This window comes from Chenopodium album, chromosome 17, assembly GCF_948465745.1.
Source record: "Chenopodium album chromosome 17, dcCheAlbu1.1, whole genome shotgun sequence".
In the NCBI taxonomy this organism is placed as follows: Eukaryota; Viridiplantae; Streptophyta; class Magnoliopsida; order Caryophyllales; family Amaranthaceae; genus Chenopodium; species Chenopodium album.
The window spans coordinates 48671947-48693949 of NC_137850.1; the positions used below are offsets into that span (position 1 = coordinate 48671947).

The 22003-nt window shown below is 37.1% G+C and overlaps 3 protein-coding genes across 5 annotated transcripts; 2 read left to right on the top strand and 1 right to left on the bottom strand.

Moving 5' to 3' along the window:
- Window positions 1-1453: 1453 nt before the first annotated feature.
- On the bottom strand, window positions 1454-3064 carry LOC145589222 (uncharacterized). Its single transcript, XM_081645767.1, has one exon. It carries the CDS (start codon window positions 3062-3064, stop codon window positions 1454-1456), a length of 1611 nt encoding a protein of 536 aa, XP_081501893.1.
- A 1803-nt stretch (window positions 3065-4867) lies between these two features.
- On the top strand, window positions 4868-10819 carry LOC145590047 (rac-like GTP-binding protein 5). Of its 3 annotated transcripts, none has more exons than XM_081646780.1 (8): window positions 4868-4962; window positions 5107-5321; window positions 6735-6822; window positions 6904-7013; window positions 7107-7170; window positions 9940-10004; window positions 10101-10166; window positions 10254-10819. In XM_081646780.1, the coding sequence occupies exons 2-8, from the start codon at window positions 5223-5225 to the stop codon at window positions 10356-10358; spliced, it is 597 nt and encodes a 198-aa protein (XP_081502906.1). In that variant the 5' UTR covers window positions 4868-4962; window positions 5107-5222; the 3' UTR covers window positions 10359-10819. The 3 variants fall into 3 exon arrangements, with proteins under 3 accessions (XP_081502906.1, XP_081502907.1, XP_081502905.1); XM_081646781.1 differs by having other exon boundaries at window positions 4942-4962; window positions 5150-5321; XM_081646779.1 differs by lacking the exon at window positions 4868-4962 and having other exon boundaries at window positions 4969-5321.
- Window positions 10820-11711: 892 nt separating this feature from the next.
- On the top strand, window positions 11712-14041 carry LOC145590048 (ubiquitin-conjugating enzyme E2-17 kDa-like). Its single transcript, XM_081646782.1, has 4 exons — window positions 11712-11974; window positions 12087-12214; window positions 12389-12493; window positions 13378-14041. Exons 1-4 carry the CDS (start codon window positions 11905-11907, stop codon window positions 13519-13521), a joined length of 447 nt encoding a protein of 148 aa, XP_081502908.1. The 5' UTR covers window positions 11712-11904; the 3' UTR covers window positions 13522-14041.
- Window positions 14042-22003: the final 7962 nt, after the last annotated feature.

Here is a 22003-nt window from a genome sequence, read left to right on the forward strand (position 1 = left end):
GTGCCTCTCAAAAACACCATTAGTATCCTTTTTATGTTTATAAAGCCACACGCAAGGAATAACATTAACATTAGGAGGACGGGGCACCAACTCCCACGTCTTAGTTTTAATTAGAGCATCGAATTCAATCATCATGGCATTTTTCCAATTCGGGTCGGAAAGGGCAGCAATTGGATTTTTGGGTAAAGGGAATGGAGTAGCTTGACAACTAAGATCAAAAATATTTTTGGGTTTGTATATCCCATGAGAAGCCCTGGTCCGTACAGCTAAAGGGGGAGGGACGGGCTTGCTTGGTTGCTGGCCCAACTGAGATTGGGCTGTAGTAGGAGGAGGAGGAGGTGTAGGTTGGGCCTGATCAGTTGGGCTAATGGGGGTAGAGATGGGGAATGACCCAAAGTGAGTTGGGTTGGAGTGGCGTCTGGTGGGCCTAGGGGATGGTGAGCCCACTGAAGATGAAGGAGTGTGGCAGTGTGGAGAGCCAAAAATAAGGGGAGTTTGGGCTGGAGTGTTTTGGACCGTAGGAGAGAGAGGAAGGGGAGGCGACTGGGCCGTGGAGTTTGGGCTGGACTGAGAGTGAATTTGATGAGCTAAAATTGGAGGAAGACTGTCATCGAGGAAGTCGTAATCAGTAGGTAATGGGGAGTGAATTTTAGCAAAGGGAAATTGATTTTCATCAAAAATCACATGACGGGAGATGAAAATTTTTCGAGTGGACATGTCATAACACTTATAGCCACGGTGATTAGGAGGATAGCCTAAAAATACACAAGGTGTGGAACGAGGTTGGAGTTTGTTGATAGTAGTAGAGGGAAAGAGAGGGTAGCAAAGACACCCAAAAACCCGTAAGTGAGAGTAAGAGGGGTTTTGTTGAAATAGAATGTTTGTGGGTGAGTCATAGGCTAGAAGTTTTGTGGGAAGTATGTTGTGAAGATAAGTGGCCATTTGGAGTGCATGATGCCAAAAAGAAGGTGGCATGGAAGAGTGAGAAAGGAGAGTGCGGATTGTGTTATTTATGGTACGAGTCTTTCTTTCGGCTTTGCCGTTTTGAGGTGAAGTGTGGGGACAAGAGAAGCGGAAGACCATACCATTAGAGACACAAAAATTACGAAAAGAATAATTATCATATTCTTTACCATTATCACATTGAAAACACTTAATATGACGCTCAAATTGAGTATTAGCATAAGCATTTAATTGGAGGAAGAGAGAATGGACTTGAGACTTTCTAGCAATTGGAAAAGTCCAAAGAAAATTAGAGAAATCATCCAAAAATAACACATAATAGTGATGTCCCGCACTACTAAGTTTGGGGGAAGTCCAAATGTCACTATGCAAAATATCAAATGGCAAAGTAGTACATGTAGTGGATGAATAAAAAGGAAGTTTGACATGTTTCCCAAAAATACAAGAAGAACAAACAGTAGATTTCAAATTCCTATTACATTGAATAAAATTATTCTTCTTGAGAGAGTCCAAAACAAGAGAGCCGGGGTGACCTAGGCCGATCATGCCACAAAGTAGAGGAGATGGCGGCAAGGGCGGTGGGTGGTGAGGCGTGAGTAGTGGTGGAAGTGAAAGGATATAGCTCCCCCGAGCTATTACATCTCATACGAATGGTCCCCGTCCGGAGGTCCTTCACAGTAAAACCAAACGGATCAAACTCAATTGAAACTAAATTATCACAAGTGAATTTTCGGACAGAGATAAGATTTTTTATGAGATTAGGGGCATGGAGAACATTTTTTAAAGTAAAGGGAGGGAGGGAAGTTTGCCCAAAACCACGAATAGGAATGCCACTACCATTACCAACTATAATATTTCGATTATTGCTCAAATTAAAATAAGACGAGAGAGTACCTTGTTGAGAAGTCATGTGAGATGTAGCTCCGGTGTCCATGTACCAATTCTCATCGGGAGGAGTCAAAGAGAGAGTGTGAAGAGCCGCTTCGACATCCGTAGGAGCATACCCGACTGATGAGGGAGCTTGAGCAGAGAAGGCAGATTGTTGGTGTTGCTGTGGTCGTGGGCCTAAGATGCCTGGTTGGTGAGTCCGTGGCCCAGTAGGAGGTCGGGCCCATTGAGAAGTTGGGTATGGGCATGGAGGGACGGCCCATGGAGTAGGACCCCAGGCAGCCCAAGGTGGGAATTGCCACCCTTGGGTGCCATTCCATTGCGGTGGCTGTTGGTGTTGCGGCTGCTGCCCGGAGCCACGGCCGCCGCGGCCTTTGTTATTCCGGCCACCATTGTTGCGGCCTTTGTTGTTGTTGTCGCCGCGACTACCACCACGACCACCATTGTATTGTTTTTGTTGGTTGCGATTTCCATGATTAGCAGGGGTTGAGTGAAATTCATGGTTGGGTGAAGAGTTACCCGCAACAAGAAGAGCGGAGCCCGAAGCATTTGCTTCATTGGTGGCTTGATTCGCCTGTCGAGATTCTTCCAATAAGAGCATGGAACGTGCTTTCTGAAACGGAACAGGGGGGTCGGATTGCTGAAGAAGAGCAGCCACATTGTCGTATGCCTTTGGAAGGCCACGCACGAGAGTAATGACGAGGCGATGCTCGGAGACCTTGGCACCAACATTTGCAAGTTGATCCGCAAGCATCTTAATGTGTTGGCAATAAGCAGAGATATTAGGAAAATTGTTCAAATCGATTTGTGAGAATTCGGTTTCGAGTTGAACGGCACGATTTGTTTGATTGTCTTGGAAGACATCTTTCAATCTCCCCCACGCGGCCTCGGCGGTGGAGTTTGGTTCGAGAATGGCATTGAGGAGGTCATTGGAGATGGTGTTGTATATCCATTGAAGAACGAGAGCGTCGAGGCGAGTCCAAAGTTCAGGGTCAGTGTTTGAAAGAGAAGAAGAATCGTCAGTTTTGTCAGGGGAGGGTAGGATGTGTTCTAACACTTGATGGGCTCGTGCGTTGATTGTGAAGAGCTCACCCCAAGAGATGTACTGAGCACGGTCCATCTGGAGGATAATTGGAATTACGCTCTTGATGTTGGTGACGGTAAAAGCAGGATGGAAGGGGGAAGCTTTTGGAGTTTTTGGTGAGTCACCCATGGTGAAAAATGGAAAACAGAGAGACGGTTAGAGAGAGAAGAGAAGCTAGAGGGAGAAAACCTAGCCTGATACCATATAAGAAATAATCCCCTTGAGTATTCCATTATTGGTAAGTGTATAAATACAAAGATTACACAAGACACTAAGCTATGATTAAGGAGTGTGAACATAGAAATAATTAATGCAAAGGTGAAAGGGGGGTGAACCTAGAGAATATACACTTAGGGAATACACAATAATTTACATAATCTAATATTTGACTATTAATTTTTGTCATTTTGATATAGTACTATTCTACATATTGTACCGAATAGCAATATTATCTAAAAATTACATTTGTTTTGTTGTTACTTTGTTATAACCTTATTTTTGTGTATTTCATCATCAATTAGTACGAGTAGGTTTTAATCATTAAAGTTAAATGCATAAACGAATTACTACTATTTCCCTTATAACAACTTTGCTCTTAAAATTCAACTCTCCTTGAGCTTCCCTACTAGGGAGTGACAACATAACCTAGAAAATATTAATCTAATATGACAAATGAAATTATGATGTCGCTGACCTAATTAGTTTAATTATGCAAATTTGTTGTGTTGCAATTTAAATGATACCTAAATTTAACCTATATTCATACAGTACATATGACTAATAGTCTAATACTATAATAAGCTTGGTTAGAGTTCTTAAAAGTCAAGATTCCTCATACTTTTGCAAATCGAAATTCGATCTTCGCTTCATAAATAAGGCATATAATATGATGAACTAACGCCACATATCTATAATCTCAGTGGTAGTATTTTACTCTCTGTTAAATTGTTAAGTAATGAATGTAATATTTCTTGATTAATACTCCATAATATGCTTCATTATTTATTCATGTTAGTTGTTACTTTCCATCTAACCTTAACATTAAAGTCTACTTGTAGTCTTTAAACTACGTTATACATAATGTGTGTTAGGTTGACTTTAAAACATTAGGTATTATTTTATATGAAGTTACTAGTTTCATAATTTTGCACTCAAATGTCTCTTCTAGGCATTCTAGCATTAGATGATGCTAGACAAAATCACAAGGTATGAGCAAAGTTTAATGAAGTATAGAGTAACATTTAATAGCATTGACAAATGCATATTATTGTCGTAACTTTTTATCTCAATACTCTTCTAAGAATATATTTAATGCTAACCTATTGTTGTAAGTGCAATAATTTGGTCCATAGTATTGATAATGCAATCTAATTCCCAAACTTGTATTTTCTTCATAAATTTCTATTTACACTCAATATCACTCCTTGAAACTCAAGTGGTAATCTAAATTCTCGAAAGGAAAAAAAATGATAGTTGGGAGATGAACTTGGCATAGACATTGACATATGACTTCTTACCGAATTACATAAAACTTTATGTTCACTATTTTCATTTATTATTGCGCTATATTAGTTATAAGTTTCATACCAATAAAGTCTTATCAATATACATATCGACTAATATACTTTAATTCTACGTACAAAAAAATCGAGATCATGTCACATATGCTTCTATCCATATATGTCCAAGAATTAAAGATCCCCATCCCTCCAAAGTATTTGAAAAGAAAACCAAATCCTTCAACTTTAATAGATATGAAATTGAAATAAAAAATTCAAATTCAAAATCTAGAAATGGGTTGGTTCAAGTGTGTTATATAATTGGAGTGGGTAGCTTATTGGTGGGTGAGTTGGGTTGGGTCCAATATTTGAAGACCTCACATACAAAAAGCAAATTAAAGAAGCCAACTTTATTTAATTTTTTTGTTCTTGTTGTACAAAATTAATTTAATAAATAAATAAATTAAAGTTGTGAATATCTGTCTTCTTCAATACTCTCATAATCCCTCAAAACTCCAAATTCCAAAGGTAGACTCTCTCTCTCTCTATCTTTCTCTTTATCTCTCTTCAAATGTTAACTGCTGCTTCTACTTCATTGACACTTTTTCTTCGTCGCTTTTGACCATTTTTCAAGCTTTAATTTTTTTTGTAAAAAAAAAAAAATGCGTCTAGATTTGATGATAAACTAAAGCGAAGTACCCTTCAATTTCAAAAGCGTTTGAAATTAACAGCAGCAACTGAAGGAGTTTTACGACGCCGTTTTTGAGTTTTCCGGCGCCGGTAATAGGATGAGTGCTTCTAGGTTTATTAAGTGTGTCACCGTCGGCGACGGAGCCGTCGGAAAAACTTGTATGCTCATTTCTTACACCAGCAACACTTTCCCCACTGTAAGTTTTCTCTCTTTTATTTAATTGTTTTATTTAATTTATTTTTTTATTTCACTTATTTTTTTGAATTTCCTTAAATATGAATTTTGAGTTTCATGGGTTTCAATTTTCTGTATTTTTCTTTCATGGGTTTTTATGGTTTTTTTTTTTCAATTATTTTTAATTTATTTTTATTATCATCGCAATTTTTCTGTGCTGCTTGTTCATTGCAATTAAACTTATATATTTTCACTAAAACTATGATCAGATTAAGACAGTGTTAATTTTAGCTGTTAAGCTAGTTGAATCACCCTTGTGGTAGTTTGATTATTATGGGATTCTTTGTCATCTGGGTTGTGCTTTGATCTTCTTGAGGAAAAGGCCTTAGTTTTGAAGATGGGTTACTTGTTGTATGAGGAATGACAATGTAGTAGGTCAGTAGGTGGTTAATCTTAGTAGTGAAAATGGTAGCTTTTTTTCGTTCCTGAATTTTTTCGAAACCCTAAGTCTTTCTTGTTTAGCCCTCATTACCCGTAAGTTGCTCGAATGTTTTGCCTACCATGTTAGAATAGTTGTGGTTATGATTTCTCATCGGAGCTATAGGCATATAATTGAGATTTGGTTCGTTGGAATTTGGTCGTTGATTGCTAGATAATATTTTGCACGATGTTAAAGATAGTCAATTGACAAAGTGTAGGTGACAATAATTATTAAGGTGCACAATGCTGGGTATTAGTAAACTCGAGCTATCTATTGCTTTTATGTATCATGTCATTTGTTACATAAAAACTTAAGAGCCAGATAATCTAAATTCTGAAGTGGAACAATTGACAAGTAGGCTTCAACTTGGCCCTTGTGGTCTTTTGTGAAGGGCATTTGTGAAGTAGCTGCTTGGAAACTCGCTGTCTTAATTAAACTAAAGGGAGTCTCTTTATGTATGTGGCGTCCCTTTGAGCAAAAGCTGAGCACCAAACTGCAACCACCAAGTCTCTGGAAATTTTGAAAGAGTTGAACAAGTTAAATTATCTAATTCGCATATTACACTTGCATGGTACAACGTAGTCTTGTTGTTTGGATGTTACAACTTACTTGTATAGACAGAAGAGTTGCTGTAACTCTTTTAATTTTTGGTTTTTTACCTGGGTGTGGGGTGGGGTGGATTGGAGCTTTATCTTGCTCTTCTTAATTGTCTATCTGGGATACTGCTTATTCTTCTCAAGGAAGCATATGCACTTAGATTATGTGTTTGTATATCCTCTGTTCTGTACAGATGAAGCCAGTTGCCAAATTTTCAAAAACCTTTTTTTTTTTTTTTTTTTCCTGTTGTTGGATTTACAGTATAATGTTTCCATGCGTCGAGTAGACAGTCTTCTTTGTTCCATGAATGCTATGAAAAGATGTTTTTAATATTTGTCTCCTTTCTCACTTGATCAGGATTATGTACCAACAGTGTTTGACAATTTCAGCGCCAATGTGGTAGTAGATGGGAGCACAGTAAATCTAGGATTGTGGGATACTGCTGGTATGTCTGCGGTGTGCTATCTCTCCATTTTGATGGAATATTTGGTGAATATGTTCTGATCTTTGGTTTATTTTATGACAGGTCAGGAAGATTACAATAGACTGAGACCATTGAGCTATAGAGGGGCAGATGTATTTCTTCTTGCATTTTCTCTTATCAGCAAAGCCAGTTATGAAAATGTTTCGAAGAAAGTAAGATATCTTATTAATAGTATTTGTAAGATAATCTCCAGAGTTCAGAGTGCATCCTCTTGATGTTTGTCTCCTTTGTCTAATAAATTTCAGTGGATTCCTGAATTAAGGCATTATGCTCCCGGTGTGCCAATTATTCTTGTTGGAACAAAGCTAGGTATAATGCTATAACTTGTCCACAGATTATAATATATCTTGTATCGCCTGTTTCTCTATCTTGTGCTTCTTTTCTTTGTTTTTACTCTACAATAATGACACATGGTCATATTTCTTGTCCAGTATCACTTTAATTTGAATTTGGGGGGGGGGGGGGGAATTAGCTTGCTATTGGACCAATGTTATATAAATGAGTTGACAATTATTTTTGTTGAGTATCGCAAAAGAACAGTTTTGTATTTGTCATTGAAGATTGCTTAATATGTCCAACTATATCCTCTATTTAAGTAGGTGGTTGGGGTCTGGAAACTCAAATAATGATTGTTCAAGTATTGAATTTTTCCTAAACAAAGCTATATGAAATTATAAAACAATGGGAAGAACAAGTTGTAGTTGAACTTGAAAGAGTTAAGAGGAAAGTCTTTTGTGGGCTTGTATGGGGATAGGTAAACATTCCAAAAAAATTTGTGATACTCATTAAGTTTATTGTAGGGAAATACACACATCAAGACAATTATTGTGGAAGGAGGGAAATATGAAAGTCTTGATAGAAGTTATGAATTCCGCTTGACTTCCAAGCACCCTCTTAACTGTTGTAAGCAATGGTTTGATCCAAAAATTTAGGTATCTCCCATCTCTTTCCTCTAGCATTAGCAACCAAACATAAGAGTAAAAATTAAGGGAGTCATTTTCAGATTCAATGCTAAGTTTCTGCTCAAACTAGGGGGGGGGGGGGGGGGGGACAGATGGAGTTTTCCTGTGCTACTGTAGACCCCTTGGATTGCTCTGTATCCATATTGGTTATTTTGACACTACTCTTAATAGCTTATGCCTTATGGAGATAATTCGTGCTTGTAGTTATACTTTGAGGTCTTTATAGTAGAACCTCCCACCCATCATCTAAAGGCCACTGAGGCAGTATATGATACCTGTGTGAGGTTGATTTATGACATTTATTTCAGAAAAGGAAATAGATTATGGAGGGTATTGGTTTTGTACACCTTTAAAAAATCTAGAAAGAAGATAGGAATGTCTTCTTCACAAGTGGTCTCCTATTTTGAAGACTGTAAACATTGCCTATGAGAACCCCAATGGCTTCTTGCAGAGTGGCAGTAAAAACTCTGAAGGAAAGCATCACTATTCAACAAACACAAAATTATCATCAATATTCAACATGCTTTCTGTTTTCTTGAACTCCACTATATGTAGGCTAACTCACTGCCCTCTTCTTGTTGCTCAAGCTACTGCTAAGGTGCTAGCTTACTTCCAACAACTAATTAGACTACCCTTCCCCTTAGGCTAAGTCACTAGTCTTTCTCCATATTGCGGATCATGTTGGCACATGTGATTTCTTTAGTGTTTGCATGTATTTTCATTCCTCTTACTTAGAGATTAGAGTGATGACCTTTGATGGCATCAACTCAGAGAAAACAAACTGAGGATTAATGTGAACTTTGACTAGCTTGAAGCTATATGGACCAATGAGTTGCTTTGACCTTTGAGGCAGTCCTTCTCACCTAGACACCTTTCCTATGAACATGATATGATCTACAAAGCCTAATTGCTTCGGTTGTGATGAACTGGTGATTTTTTATCATCTTTGATCAAAGTGAATGGAAAGTTAACAATACTTCTTTCTGTTTTCTGAGTTGCTTTGCTAGCTAATTGGTCACTGATCTTTATGAGAAAATTCGGATTACTTCTTAAGTTTTATGCGTTAAAATGAGGTTTTTTGTAGAGCAAATGAGAAATGAAGGAAATAGTGAGAATGTCATTGCCATTGCATCAAGCAAAAAGGTCGAATATTGCCTTGGAAACTTGTAACAATAGCTTAAAATGTATAATGATGAAAATTTATCTAATGGAAAATTTAGGGGAAGGGGGAACTTGGAGCTCAATTTCATATTTTGCTCTGTACCGCTGTGCAAATTTTGAAGTGATTTGGAGCAAAGAGGAAATATAAGCTTTGTGGTTTAATGTCTTACGTACCATCCCTGGAAAACTTGAGTTTTGTGATGCAACTTTGCCAGGGCCAAGGAGGATCAATATTTGATTCCCACTGAATAGTTGACTAATGTCATTATGTGGTCTTTTCCCTCATCATAATTCATAATGGGGAAGCTGGGATGATCCCACCATATACTGCTCAGTTTAACATGGAATCAAGAGATTTCAATTGTAAAGCTGAGTGATTATTGGAGTGTAACGAAGTAAGGAACTTGTTGTTTTGGGGTTTGAGAAGTGTTTTTTTTTTTTTTTTTTTTTTTTTTTTTTTTTTTTTTTTGTGGGGGAGGGGAAGAGATTAGATGTCACTTTTGGATGTGATTGAAGCTAACCTTTTGAGAAAGTGTATTGTGGCAAGGGCAGAGCCAATTTTGAATTCAGTATAGCAATTTAAATTTAACTTAATATCCTGGTGGAACAAATAATAAGCTACCACCCTACAGGAATGATACCAGGCACACACCAATCACACATGAGAGTGTATTGTAGCAAGGACAAGTCAATCTCCAAAGAGAACAAATTTAGTCTTAGAAATCATAATAGTGCCATACTAGTATTTTTCAACTCAATATGCTGCCAGAGATGGTCATGAATGACACTTGGCACATGCGTGTACCCCCGTATAGGCTAAAACATCTTGCCAGTAAGGTTACATGAAGGGGGAGGATTTCAGAATTCACTTCATGTATCTGTGGGCCTTTTTTGATTTGGTCCACTTCTAATGCATCCTAACTTGGGTTTTTTCTCTGTTTCTTTATTTTCCCAGATCTTCGAGATGATAAGCAATTTTTTCTAGACCATCCTGGTGCAGTGCCGATCACAACAGCTCAGGTAAATAGATGATGTCTATGCTGTATCAAATCTCTTAGTTGCCGGTTGTCTGATCTTTTTTTAACAAGGATGTCCATGTTTCAATGATTTTTTAAGGGAGAAGATCTGAAAAAGCAGATTGGAGCAGCCGCTTATATTGAGTGTAGTGCAAAAACACAGCAGGTAATGTTTCATGCTTGCATAATCTTGTGTATTGAAGCTGTTCTGAACCTTTTATTGACATGTCTTGCTACTGGTTTTTGATTGCAGAACATAAAGGCTGTGTTTGATGCTGCAATCAAAGTTGTCCTCCAGCCACCAAAGCAGAAGAAGAGAAAGAAGCGAAAGTCTCAGAAAGGCTGTTCAATATTATAACAAGGAGATATTGGCTTAAGAAGTCCACTTACCAGTTTCTGTTACATTTTCCTACTCATCTATCATCATATTAGAGTAGTGGGATGTTCTTTAGATGCTAATAGTTTGACTGACAGAACTGAGGGGCTCTCGCTCTTATTAGCGGTATCAGGTGGTGGATTCGTTAATCAAATTTGTTGTAATATGTATATCATTATTCACTCTATGTTTCTAAACCAGAGAGAGAAGAGTTCTCTGTAAAATTTGTGTGTTTTATGAGGATGTAGTAATAGAAGTGTGTAAACTAAGCTTTAAGAGGCTTAGACATACAATATTGCATTTGGTTGTATTATATGTTCAATTGTAACTTGGAAACACTTAAGAAATCTTAGCCCCTCTGGTTTGGTTGCTTGCATGCTTATGTGCAATGTTACTAAAACTCGGGTACATGTGTCCAATGCGAGTTTTTGTCCAAGTGTTAAGATTCAAACTCTCATGATTAATTTCTGACTAACATTGCTTATATTTGCTTGTCTTGTTGAATTCCTTTTGCATTGCAGACTAGGATATTCATGATTTTGGTCTAAAATGATGTGGTCAGTGTATCTGTACTAGTCTTATGAGGTGAAATGAAGAGTCCGAGCAACTTGGCTTGGCTAATGTGTTCCTCTGGAGGGTGTTCCTTCTGTAATTTACTGGCGAAGTCGCTCTTATCCCCGATGATTCTGGATAGGGACTGTCTAGCCCGTATTCCACTGGCAAAGTTGCAGATGAAACCTCTGTTAGGACCAATGATAAAAAGAAAAGATTCATCGAGTTGATGGGATTTTCTCTTTAGAATTGGTTACGCAAGGAGATCTGATGCTTCACTCCCATAGTCCATGTCCAGTAATTAGTCCAAGATTCCTAGAGAAATGCTTGGCTAAAAAAACTTAGAACAGCCATACTTCTCCTTTATTCATGCTGTGGTGAACACTGTATTAAAAGTATGCTCTATTCTTCAACTGTATTTTTTACCTCTCAAGGTTATTGTTTTATAACTAAATGACATTTCGAAATTCAATTTCAATTTGTTAGATATTATTATTCGGGTATGTTATCATGTCAAGTAATAACTATTTTAGACCCGTGTTTGAAAATTACGGGTGTATTTAGCTTAAGATAGCCTTTATTCTTTTTAAATAAAGTCATAATTCTATTTCAATAGATAGTTATGCTAAACACGTACAATAATCAACAATTGCTACCATTAACAACCACTGTTACAGCTAACAAATGCTATAAAAGCTAGTTTTGCCGAACATGTAAATCAAGTAATCAACAGCTTGTTCGCACCTCTTTATACTTTATTAGTGCCAATTTAGAAGGTGTGCTATAAAGTTTTGCTAGTTGGATTCTTTCCTTGTTCCTTTCTTTTTCTGGAATTTGTTCTATGCCCACTTTCAGTAGTGTAAACAGAAGCTGTGACACTTTTCCTTCCATCATCTCCATTACCACATTTCTCTTATAAACTTCAAATGCATTGAATAATTATTATTTTGCAGTTTTTTGTGTTAGAAAACTCAAAATGGCATCTAGAAGAATTGTAAAGGAGCTCAAGGAACTGGAAAGAGATCCACCTAGTTCTTGCAGTGCAGGTAATCAAAAATATGAGATGTGAAGTTCTACTTTGTCTAACTAGTCCTTATTCATTAATCTTTTTCAGGTTTTTTTCGTCGTTTTAATCTCATTAGTTGGTGACAAATATAGGTCCAATTGCACAAGATATGTTCCATTGGCAAGCAACAATTTATGGTCCAAATGAGAGTCCTTATGCAGGAGGTGTTTTCCTTGTGAACATCCATTTTCCACCTGATTATCCCTTTAAGCCTCCTAAGGTAATTCATATACATACGAGTATTTTATTATTTAATTTTGTAATCCATGTATGAAGTATATTACTATTTCATTACATATTTCTCGAATTTAAGTACAGGGTATTAAATTTCATTTCTGATGTACAATAATAGTTATTGTTACCACGAGCTTAAAATTATAAAATATATCTGCAGGTAGCCTTTAAGACGAAGGTATTCCACCCAAATATTAATAGCAATGGGAGTATTTGCCTTGATATACTAAAGGAGCAATGGAGCCCTGCACTCACCATATCCAAGGTTATCATCCCTGTTTTTTTTTTTCTGACAAAATACATATGCATGAAAATATAACATATACCCTGTAATATTTACTCTGATAGTCTGATCACTTATAATTTATGAAGACTCTCACCACAGTCACCGGTGTTGTAGCGTTGAGGATTTGACATGGGTACTTGAAGTGAAATAGTCCAAGTAACATAGGTTCCAAACAAGCCTTGTCATATTTGTGCAATTCTAAAATATCTGATGCACTTATCCTACTAGCTTTCAAAGCTGCTCTTTCCAAGATTTCAGTACCATGCTCCTTTCTTCTCCGTTTTTCATTCATTCTTTGGATGTTATGATAGTTTCTCTTACCCCTTACACTCTTACAGACCCATTAATATAGGAAAAAAATTATGCAAATCTGCTTTTACAACAAACAAATAATTTCATTACACCAGTAAAACTTCTTACATGATTCTGTAACCGCTGACTTAATCCCTCACCTACTTCAGGTTCATCAAATATAGCATGTTCTTGTAACGATTTCAATTTTTTTTACCATGCTTGGTACATACGCCTCCATGAAGAAAATTTCACAGCTGACAGTCGTTAGTTTGTAGTAGTTATAATTAAGACAGACCATAATGTTTTAGTGAAATGTGTGGATTAAGCTTTGGTTTGACCCTATGTTTTCAATAAACAGAGACCATAAAGAAAGGGTATTGATTTGATATTGTTTGTATTAGATTTAGGTACTTAACTCGACTACTATTTCATCTGAACTCATTTACGTACACCTCTTATTTCTTTGATTTGTAATATAGTTTGTATTTTTGTTCTGTTTTTTTTTTTTTTTTTTTTTTTTTTTTTCTTATAAGAATTAGCCATAAATATTGTTGGCAATTGTTGTGTAGGTTCTGCTGTCAATATGTTCTCTGCTGACGGATCCAAATCCAGATGATCCATTGGTTCCAGAGTTTGCTCACTTGTACAAGACTGATCGAACTGCATACGAAACCATGGCTCGTAGCTGGACTCAGAAGTATGCAATGGTCTGAGCCTTGTTTAGCCTTGACATTAGTATAACAGATTATTTTCTGTAATGAACCCGAGTAAATAATGTCAAGGCTCAAAAAAATTAGTCCGAAATTTATATTTTCTGAAATCTAAAACTAATTATGAATTTGTAACTCATTTGGAGCATACAATTACTGAAGGCACCACACAAAACATTCAGCCAAACGTGTATCAATAAAATTGTTTTGTTAGGATAATTGGTACCAACGTGCCCAATTGTAAGACAAAGATACTTTAGGTGAAATGAAGAGCTCAAATAGCATAACTTATTAATAGTATGTATTATTTAGGCTACAAAAAATGTGAAACGCTTTTTAATTTGATATCCTTATTCACTATGAAAGTTCATAATCTTTAGCCTCGAGTATTGTTGAGAAGTTTAAGCTTTTTCATTGTCCTAGTGATGTCCTTGAAACAAAGTAAAATGTTTGTTCAATCACATCAAGTTTCCAATATTGAATGATCCTTAATTCTCCAATACAACTTTCCTTTGTGCAAAAAGTGATTCTTTGGTGAATGATTTTCATTGTCATCATTCTTTTTCTTCATTTTACACAAATCACCTCATGATTGATGCTCCCTTCCTTTTTATTCATTAAAGATTTTCACTCTTCAAGTTCAAGCTATTATTACACAAGTACTTACACAATGTCTTTCAATACATTGTGAGAGAGATTATAATCAAAGTTCAGTCTTGAAAAGTATAAAAATAAATTTTGTAAAAAAACTTATCGATAATTTAATGATATCAATGGTTTAACTTATGCATTAGTATATGTGAAAAACGTTACCACCAAATCTATGAAGTAAATATTTAAATCAATACAATTTGAAAGTCAAAAGCGATGTTATTTAATAGAAATAACTAAATATATTGATTAGTGTGCGTGCAGTGTTTTGGATATGTAGTTGGGGGTCGTCTAGATCCTTAGCTTCAATAAAATTGCACAAAAATTTCCAATTCTTAACACGTTGAGATTCTTACGTTAGTTGATTATTACTTCAAATTGAGGAGTTAACGAATTATGGCGGTATGGCCTCACACTCATCAATCAATACAATTATTTCCAATCCTTTAACAAGCATGCATATAAATAAATGTAAATGTACATTACGTGAGATTTCATCCACTTGAACAAAAGTAATATCATCAAATTATTCAACTTACACTTCAATTGCAATTATTACGTCGTCAATGCTTCATACGTACTCCCAATATATTGTATGTAGAGCTGTTAATTCGGGTAAACGGGTCGGATTTGGGTCGGTAAGAGTGGGTCGGGTCAACTCGGGTTGGGTTAATTCGGATTAATTCCATAACCTATGCGGGTTGGGTTTGGGTTAGGTCATGCTTGAGTCGGGTCACGTCGGGTCATACTTCTTATCGGGTTTGGGTCGGGTTTAGGTCGGGTTAATAACAGATCAGGATACATTCGGGTCGGGTGAACAATAGGTCGGGTTTAATTAGGGTTTTCATGGGTTAAACCGGATTAGGGTAATTCTCGGGTTTGAGTCGAGTTCGGTTCAAATCAATAATTTGCAGGTGAGAATCAAGTCAGGTCATTCTCGGGTTTGAGTCGGGCTCGGTTCAAGTCAATAATTTGCGGATTATAATCAGGTCGGGTCATTTTCAAGTCGGGTCATTCTCGAATTCAAGTCGGGTTATGTTCAAGTCAATAATTTGCAGGTTACAATCAGGTCGTGTCATTTCCAAGTCAGGTCATATTCGGGTTCAACTAACTATAAATAGATAATTATCATTTTTATCAAGCTAACTATTTCCTTTGACTATAATATATATGACAATATATTAGGGAACTATAGTCTATAATTTAGGAAGATAATTAACTCCTTTGACCATACAACAAATATATACTATATTTAACTCTTAAATTTGAGGATGATGCTCCTTTCTTTTGCTGGCCTGGATCAACTTGGTCTCCCTAGACAAAATGTTTTGATCAACAATAATAAGGTGGTCTAAATTGCATTTAAGGTGATTTGAAATCGGGTCAGGATCAATTTGGGTTGAATTTAGGTCGGGTCAATAACAAGTCGTGTTAATTTCGAGTCGGGTTACTAACAGATCGGGTTGAAATTTTGGGTCGGGTAAGTAATAGGTCTGGTAAAATTCGGATCGGGTCAATAAAAAGTCAGGTTGAATTTGGGTCTGGTCAATAACAAGTCGGGTTGATTTCGGATCGGGTTTGTAACAGGTTGGGTTAAATTCGGGTCGGGTAAGGAACGGGTCGGGTTGAATTCAGTTCAGGTTAGTAACAAGTCGGGTTAACTTCGGGTTTTGACGGGTTAAAAAGGGTTTGAGTCAATTTCGGTTCAAATCGGGTTCGGTGCAAGTTAATTAAATTGGCCGTTGTAAACCGATAAATCGGTGCAAGTTGTAAACCGATAAATTGGCCGTTTAAAAGCAAATTGGATGGTTCTACACACCCAATTGGACTCCCGGAGGGTATTAGGGATCATGGTAAACATTTCGGCAATTTTTATTTTCGGGCGAAAATAAGTCAAAAAATTCCAAAATTGAAGGCTAATATCCACGTTTTTAGAGAAATTATGGAGGTTTCGGGGGCCGGTGTCGAAAAGTCTTAAAATTCTATGACATACACCTCGGGGTCATATAATGCCGTTTGGAACCATATATGATCATTATTTGTTGTCATAAATGTTCGTGGTAGGCTTGAATTAATGAAATCGGTGCAAGTTGTAAACCGGTAAATTGGTCGTTTAAAAGAAAATTGGATGGTTCCACCCACCGAATTGGACTCCCGGAGGGTTTTAGGACCATGATAAACATTTCGGCAATTTTTATTTCCGGGCGAAAAAGGTAAAAAATTTCAAAATTGAAGGCAAATATCCATGCTTTTTGAGAAATTTTGGAGGATTCGGAGCCCGGTGTCGAAAAGTCTTGAAATTCAAGGGGATAAATCTCGGGGTCATATAATACCGTTTTGAACCATATTTGATCATTATTTGTTGTCATAAATGTTCGTGGTAGGCATATAATGAAATCGGTGCAAGTTATAAACAAGTAAATAGGCCATTTAAAGGCAAGTAGGATGGTTCCACCCACCCAATTGGACTCCTGAAGGGTATTAGGGACCATGGTAAAAATTTCGGCAATTATTATTTTCGGGTGAAAAAAGTCTAAAAATTCCAAAAATAAAGGCTAATGTCCATGCTTTTTGAGAAATTTTGGAGGTTTCGGGGCCCTATATCGAAAAGCCTTTAGATTTTAAGGAATACATCTTGGGGTCATATAATGCGTTTGGAACCATATATGATCATTATTTGTTGTCATAAATGTTCGTGGTAGGCTTGAGTTAATGAAATCGGTGCAAGTTGTAAATCGGTAAATTGGCCGTTTAATGGAAAATTGGATGGTTCCACCCACCCAATTGGACTACCGGAAGGTATAATGGATCATGGTAAACATTTCGGCAATTTTCATTTTAGAGCCGAAAAAAAGTCAAAATTTTCCAAAATTGAAGGCTAATGTCCACACTTTTTGAGAAATTTTTGAGGTTTCAGGGCCCGGTGTCGCAAAGTTTTCATATTTTAAGGAATACATCTGAGGTGTCATATAATGCCGTTTGGAACCATATATGATCATTATATGTTGTCATAGATGTTCGTGGTAGGCAAGTTAATGAAATCGGTGCAAGTTGTAAACCCTTAAATTGGTTGTTTAAAGGCAAATTGGATGGTTCCACCCACCCAATTGGACTCGCGGAGGATATTAGGAACCATGGTAAATATTTCGGCAATTTTTATTTCGGGGGAAAAAAGTAAAAAAATTCCAAATTTGAAGGCTAAGATCCACGCTTCTTGAGAAATTTTGGAGGTTTCGAGGCCCTGTGTCGAAAAGCCTTGAAATTTTAGGGGATACATCTCGGGGTCATATAATACCGTTTGGAACCATTTATGATAATTATATGTTGTCATAAACGTTCGTGGTAGGCTTGATTTAATGAAATTAGTGCAAGTTGTAAACCGATAAATTGGCTGTTTAAAAGCAAATTGGATGGATGCACCCATCCAATTGGACTCTCGGAGGGTATTAGGGAACATGGTAAAAATTTTGGCAATTTTTATTTCCGGGCGAAAAAAAGTCAAAAAATTCCAAAATTAAAGGTTATATCTACGCTTTTTGAGAAATTTTGGAGGTTTCGAGGCACGGTGTTGAAAAGCCTTGAGATTTTAGGGAATACATCTCGGGGTCATATAATGGCGTTTGGAACCATATATGATCATTATATGTTGTCATAAACGTTCGTGGTAGGCTTGAGTTAAAGAAATCAGTGCAAGGTTTAAATCGGTAAATTGGCCTGTTTAAAGGCAAATTGGATGGTTCCACCCACCCAATTGGACTCCCAGAATTGAAGGCTAATATCCACGCTTTTTGAGAAATTTCGAAGGTTTTGAAGCCCGGTGTCGAAAAGCGTCGAAAATTTTAGGGATACATCTCGGGGTCATATAACGCCGTTTGGAATCATATATAATCATTATTTGTTGTCATAAATGTTCGTGGTAGGCTTGAATTAATGAAATCGGTGCAAGTTGTAAACCGGTAAATTGGTCGTTTAAAAGAAAATTGGATGGTTCCACCCACCGAATTGGACTCCCGGAGGGTTTTAGGACCATGATAAACATTTCGGCAATTTTTATTTCCTGACCAAAAAAAGTCAAAAAATTCCAAAATTAAAGGCTAATTAATATCCACGTTTTTTGAGAAATTTTGAAGGTTTTGGGGCCCGGTGTGGAAAAGTCTTGATATTTTAAGGGATACATCTCAGGGTCATATAATGTCGTATTGGAACCATATATGATCATTATTTGTTGTCATAAATGTTCGTGGTAGGCTTGAGTTAATGTAATCGGTGCAAGTTGTAAACCGATAATATGACCGTTTAAAGGTAAATTGGATAGTTCCACCCACCAAATTGGACGCCCGGACGGTATTAGGGACCATGGTAAACATTTCGGAAATTTTTATTTCCGGGAGAAAATAAGTCAAAAAAATTCCAAAATTAAAGGCTAATATCCACGCTTTTTGAGTAATTTTGAAGGTTTCAGGGCCCGGTGTCAAAAAGCCTTAAGATTTTAGGGGATACATATCAGAGTCATATAATGCCGTTTAGAACCATATATGATCATTACATGTTGTCATAAATGTTCGTGGTAGCTAGGCTTGAGTTAATGAAATCAGTGCAAGTTGTAAATTGGTAAATTGGTCGTTTACAAGCAAATTGGATGGTTCCACCCACCCAATTTGTCTTCCGGAGGATATTAGGGACCATAGTAAACATTTCGGCAATTTTTATTTTCAAGCGAAAAAAAGTCAAAAAATTCCAAAATTAAAGTCTAATATCCACGCTTTTTAAGAAATTTTTGAGGTTTCGGGGCCCGGTGTGGAAAAGTCTTGAAATTTTAGAAAATAAATCTCGGGGACATATAATGTCGTTTGGAACCATATATGATCATTATTTGTTGTCATAAATGTTCATAGTAGGCTTGAGTTAATGAAATTGATGCAAGTTGTAAACCGGTAAATTGGTTGTTTAAAAGCAAATTGGATGGTTTCACCCATCTAATTGAACTCTCGGAGGGTATTAGGGATCATGTTAAACATTTTACAATTTTTATTTCCGGGCGAAGAAAAGTAAAAAAATTCCAGAATTAAATCCACGCATTTTGCGAAATTTTTGAGGTTTCGGTACTAGTATCGAAAAGTCTTGAAATTCTAGGGGATACATCTCGGGAAATTGGATAGTTCAACCCACCCAATTGGACTCCACAGGGTATTAGTGACCATGGTAAACATTTCGGCAATTTTTATTTTCGGGCGAAAATAAGTCTAAAAATTCCAAAATTTAACGCTAATAACCACGCTTTTTGAGAAATTTTGGAGGTTTCGAGGCCCGATGTCGAAAAGCCTTGAGATTTTAGGAGATACTTCTCAGGGTCATATAATGTCGTTTGGAACCATATATGATCATTATATGTTGTCATAAATGTTCGTGGTAGGCTTGAGTTAATGAAATCGGTGCAAGTTATAAATAGGTAAATTGGTCGTTTAAAGACAAATTGGATGGTTCTACCCACCCAATTGGACCCCCGGAGGATATTAGGGACCATGGTAAACATTTTGGCAATTTTTATTTCCAGGCAAAAAAAAGTCAAAATTTTCCAAAATTGAAGGCTAATAACTGAGCTTTTTTAGAAATTTCGAAGGTTTCGGGACCTGGTGTCGAAAAGCAATGAGATTTTAGGGGATATATCTCGGAGTCATATAATGTCGTTTAGAACCATATATGATTATTATATGTTGTCATAAATGTTCATGGTAGGCTTAAATTAATGAAATCGATGCAAGTTGTAAATCGGTAATTGGCCGTTTAAAGGCAAATTTGATGGTTCCACCCAGCCAATTGGACTCTCGGAGCGTATTAGGGACCATGGTAAAAATCTCGACAATATTTATTTTCGGGCGGAAAAAAGTCAAAAAATTCCAAAATTGAAGGCTAAGATTTAAGGGATACATCTCGAGGTCATATAATGCCTTTTGGAATCATATATAATCATTATACGTTGCCATAAATGTTCGTAGTAGGATTGAGTTAATGGAATCAGTGCAAGGTGTAAACCGGTAAATTGGTCGTTTTAAGGCAAATTGGATGGTACCACCCACCCAACTGGCACTACTAGAAAACAGGCAAATAGCGACGGATTGGTTCCGACGGATGCATAATTCCGTCGGAAAATTCGAAATTTCCGACGAATTTTTATTCTGTCGGAAATTTCCGACGAATTCAAATAATTCGTTGAAAATCCGTTGGAAGTTTCCGACGGAAAATAAATCAGTTGGAATATATGCATTTTCCGACGGAATATTCCGTCGTAACTTAACTTTCCGACGGAATTCAAATCCGTCGGAAATTCCCGGTGGAAAATTCTGTCGGAATATATTTTTTTTAAAATTTCTCCTGCTCCTTTTAAAATCACACCACTCATTCCTCTCTTTAAAAAAAGAACAAAACCATATCTTCTCTTCCTCTCTCATCCTCTTCCTCAGATTTCACGCCTCTCCTATTCTCTTTCTCTCTCCTCTACTTCTTCTCCTCTACTTGTTTCTCTTTCTCACTCCTTTCTTTACCTTGAAATCATTAGATCTGGGTAATTTATGGTTGTCACGGTCTAATTTATGGTTGTTATGGTCAAATTCGAGCTTGACATCCTTAGATCTAAAGGTTTCATGGTCGAATTTGACCGTATTCAACCAAATTCGAGTGAAATTCAAAGCTTCGGTGGAAATAAAGGTATGTTTTCTTGTTTTTAATTTTTTTTTGTTAATTTATGGGCTGTGATTGTGGTTTTCAGTGGCGATGGTGGTGGTTTTAGGTGGGTGGTAGATCTGGGTTGGTTTTAGGTGGGTTGTAGTGGGTGGGTCTGGGACGGTTTTAGGTTTAAGTGGGTTGTAATGGGTGGGTCTGGGACGGTTTTATGTATCACGTGGGTTGTGGTAGGTCGATTGGGGTTGTGAGTGGTTGTGGTGGATGGGTCAGGGTCAGGGTCAGTTTTATGTGGGTGGGTTAGTGTCGGTTTTAGTTATAGGTGGGTTTTGGTGGGTGGATCTGGGTCAGATTTAGGTTTAGGTGGGTCGAGTAGGGTGGTGGGTCGATTGGGGTGGTGGGTGGTGGTTATGGGTGGTTTTGGCGAGTTATGAGGTGGTGGGTTGTGGTTATCGGTGGTTTCGACGAGTTGTTTTAATTTTATTTGTTGCGGTGGAGGTGGTGGTTTTGCGGTGGGGGCTGGTGGTGGTATGGGGTGGTTTCGGCATTTTTTTTTTATTTTTTTACAGGATTTTCCGACGGAATTTCTGTCGGGAATTTTCGACGGAATTGCAATTCCGTCGGAAATTTCCCACGGACGTTTCGGGACCTGAAAACCCTCTACCGACGGAAATTTCCGTCGAAAGAAGTCGATTTTCCTACAAACACTTTTATGACGCCACTTTCCGACGGAATTTCGTCGAAAACACGTTTTCCGACGGAAAAAAGGTGTTTTCGAGGGATTTTTTAAGTCGGAACTAGCCTTTATTCTAGTAGTGTGGACTGCCGGAGGGTATTAGGGACCATGATAAACATTTCGGCAATTTTTTATTTCTAGGCGAAAAAAAAGTCAAAAAATTCAAAAATTGAACGCTAATATCCACCTTTTTGAGATACATCTTGGGGTCATATAATGCCGTTTGAAACCATAAATGACCATTATATGTTGTCATAAATGTTCGTGGTAGGCTTGAGTTAATGTAATCAGTGCAAGTTGTAAACCGGTAAATTGGTCGTTTAAATGCAAATTGGATGGTTCCACCACACCAATTGGACTCCCGGAGGGTATTAAGAACCATGGTAGACATTTCGGCAATTTTAATTTTCGGGCGAAAAA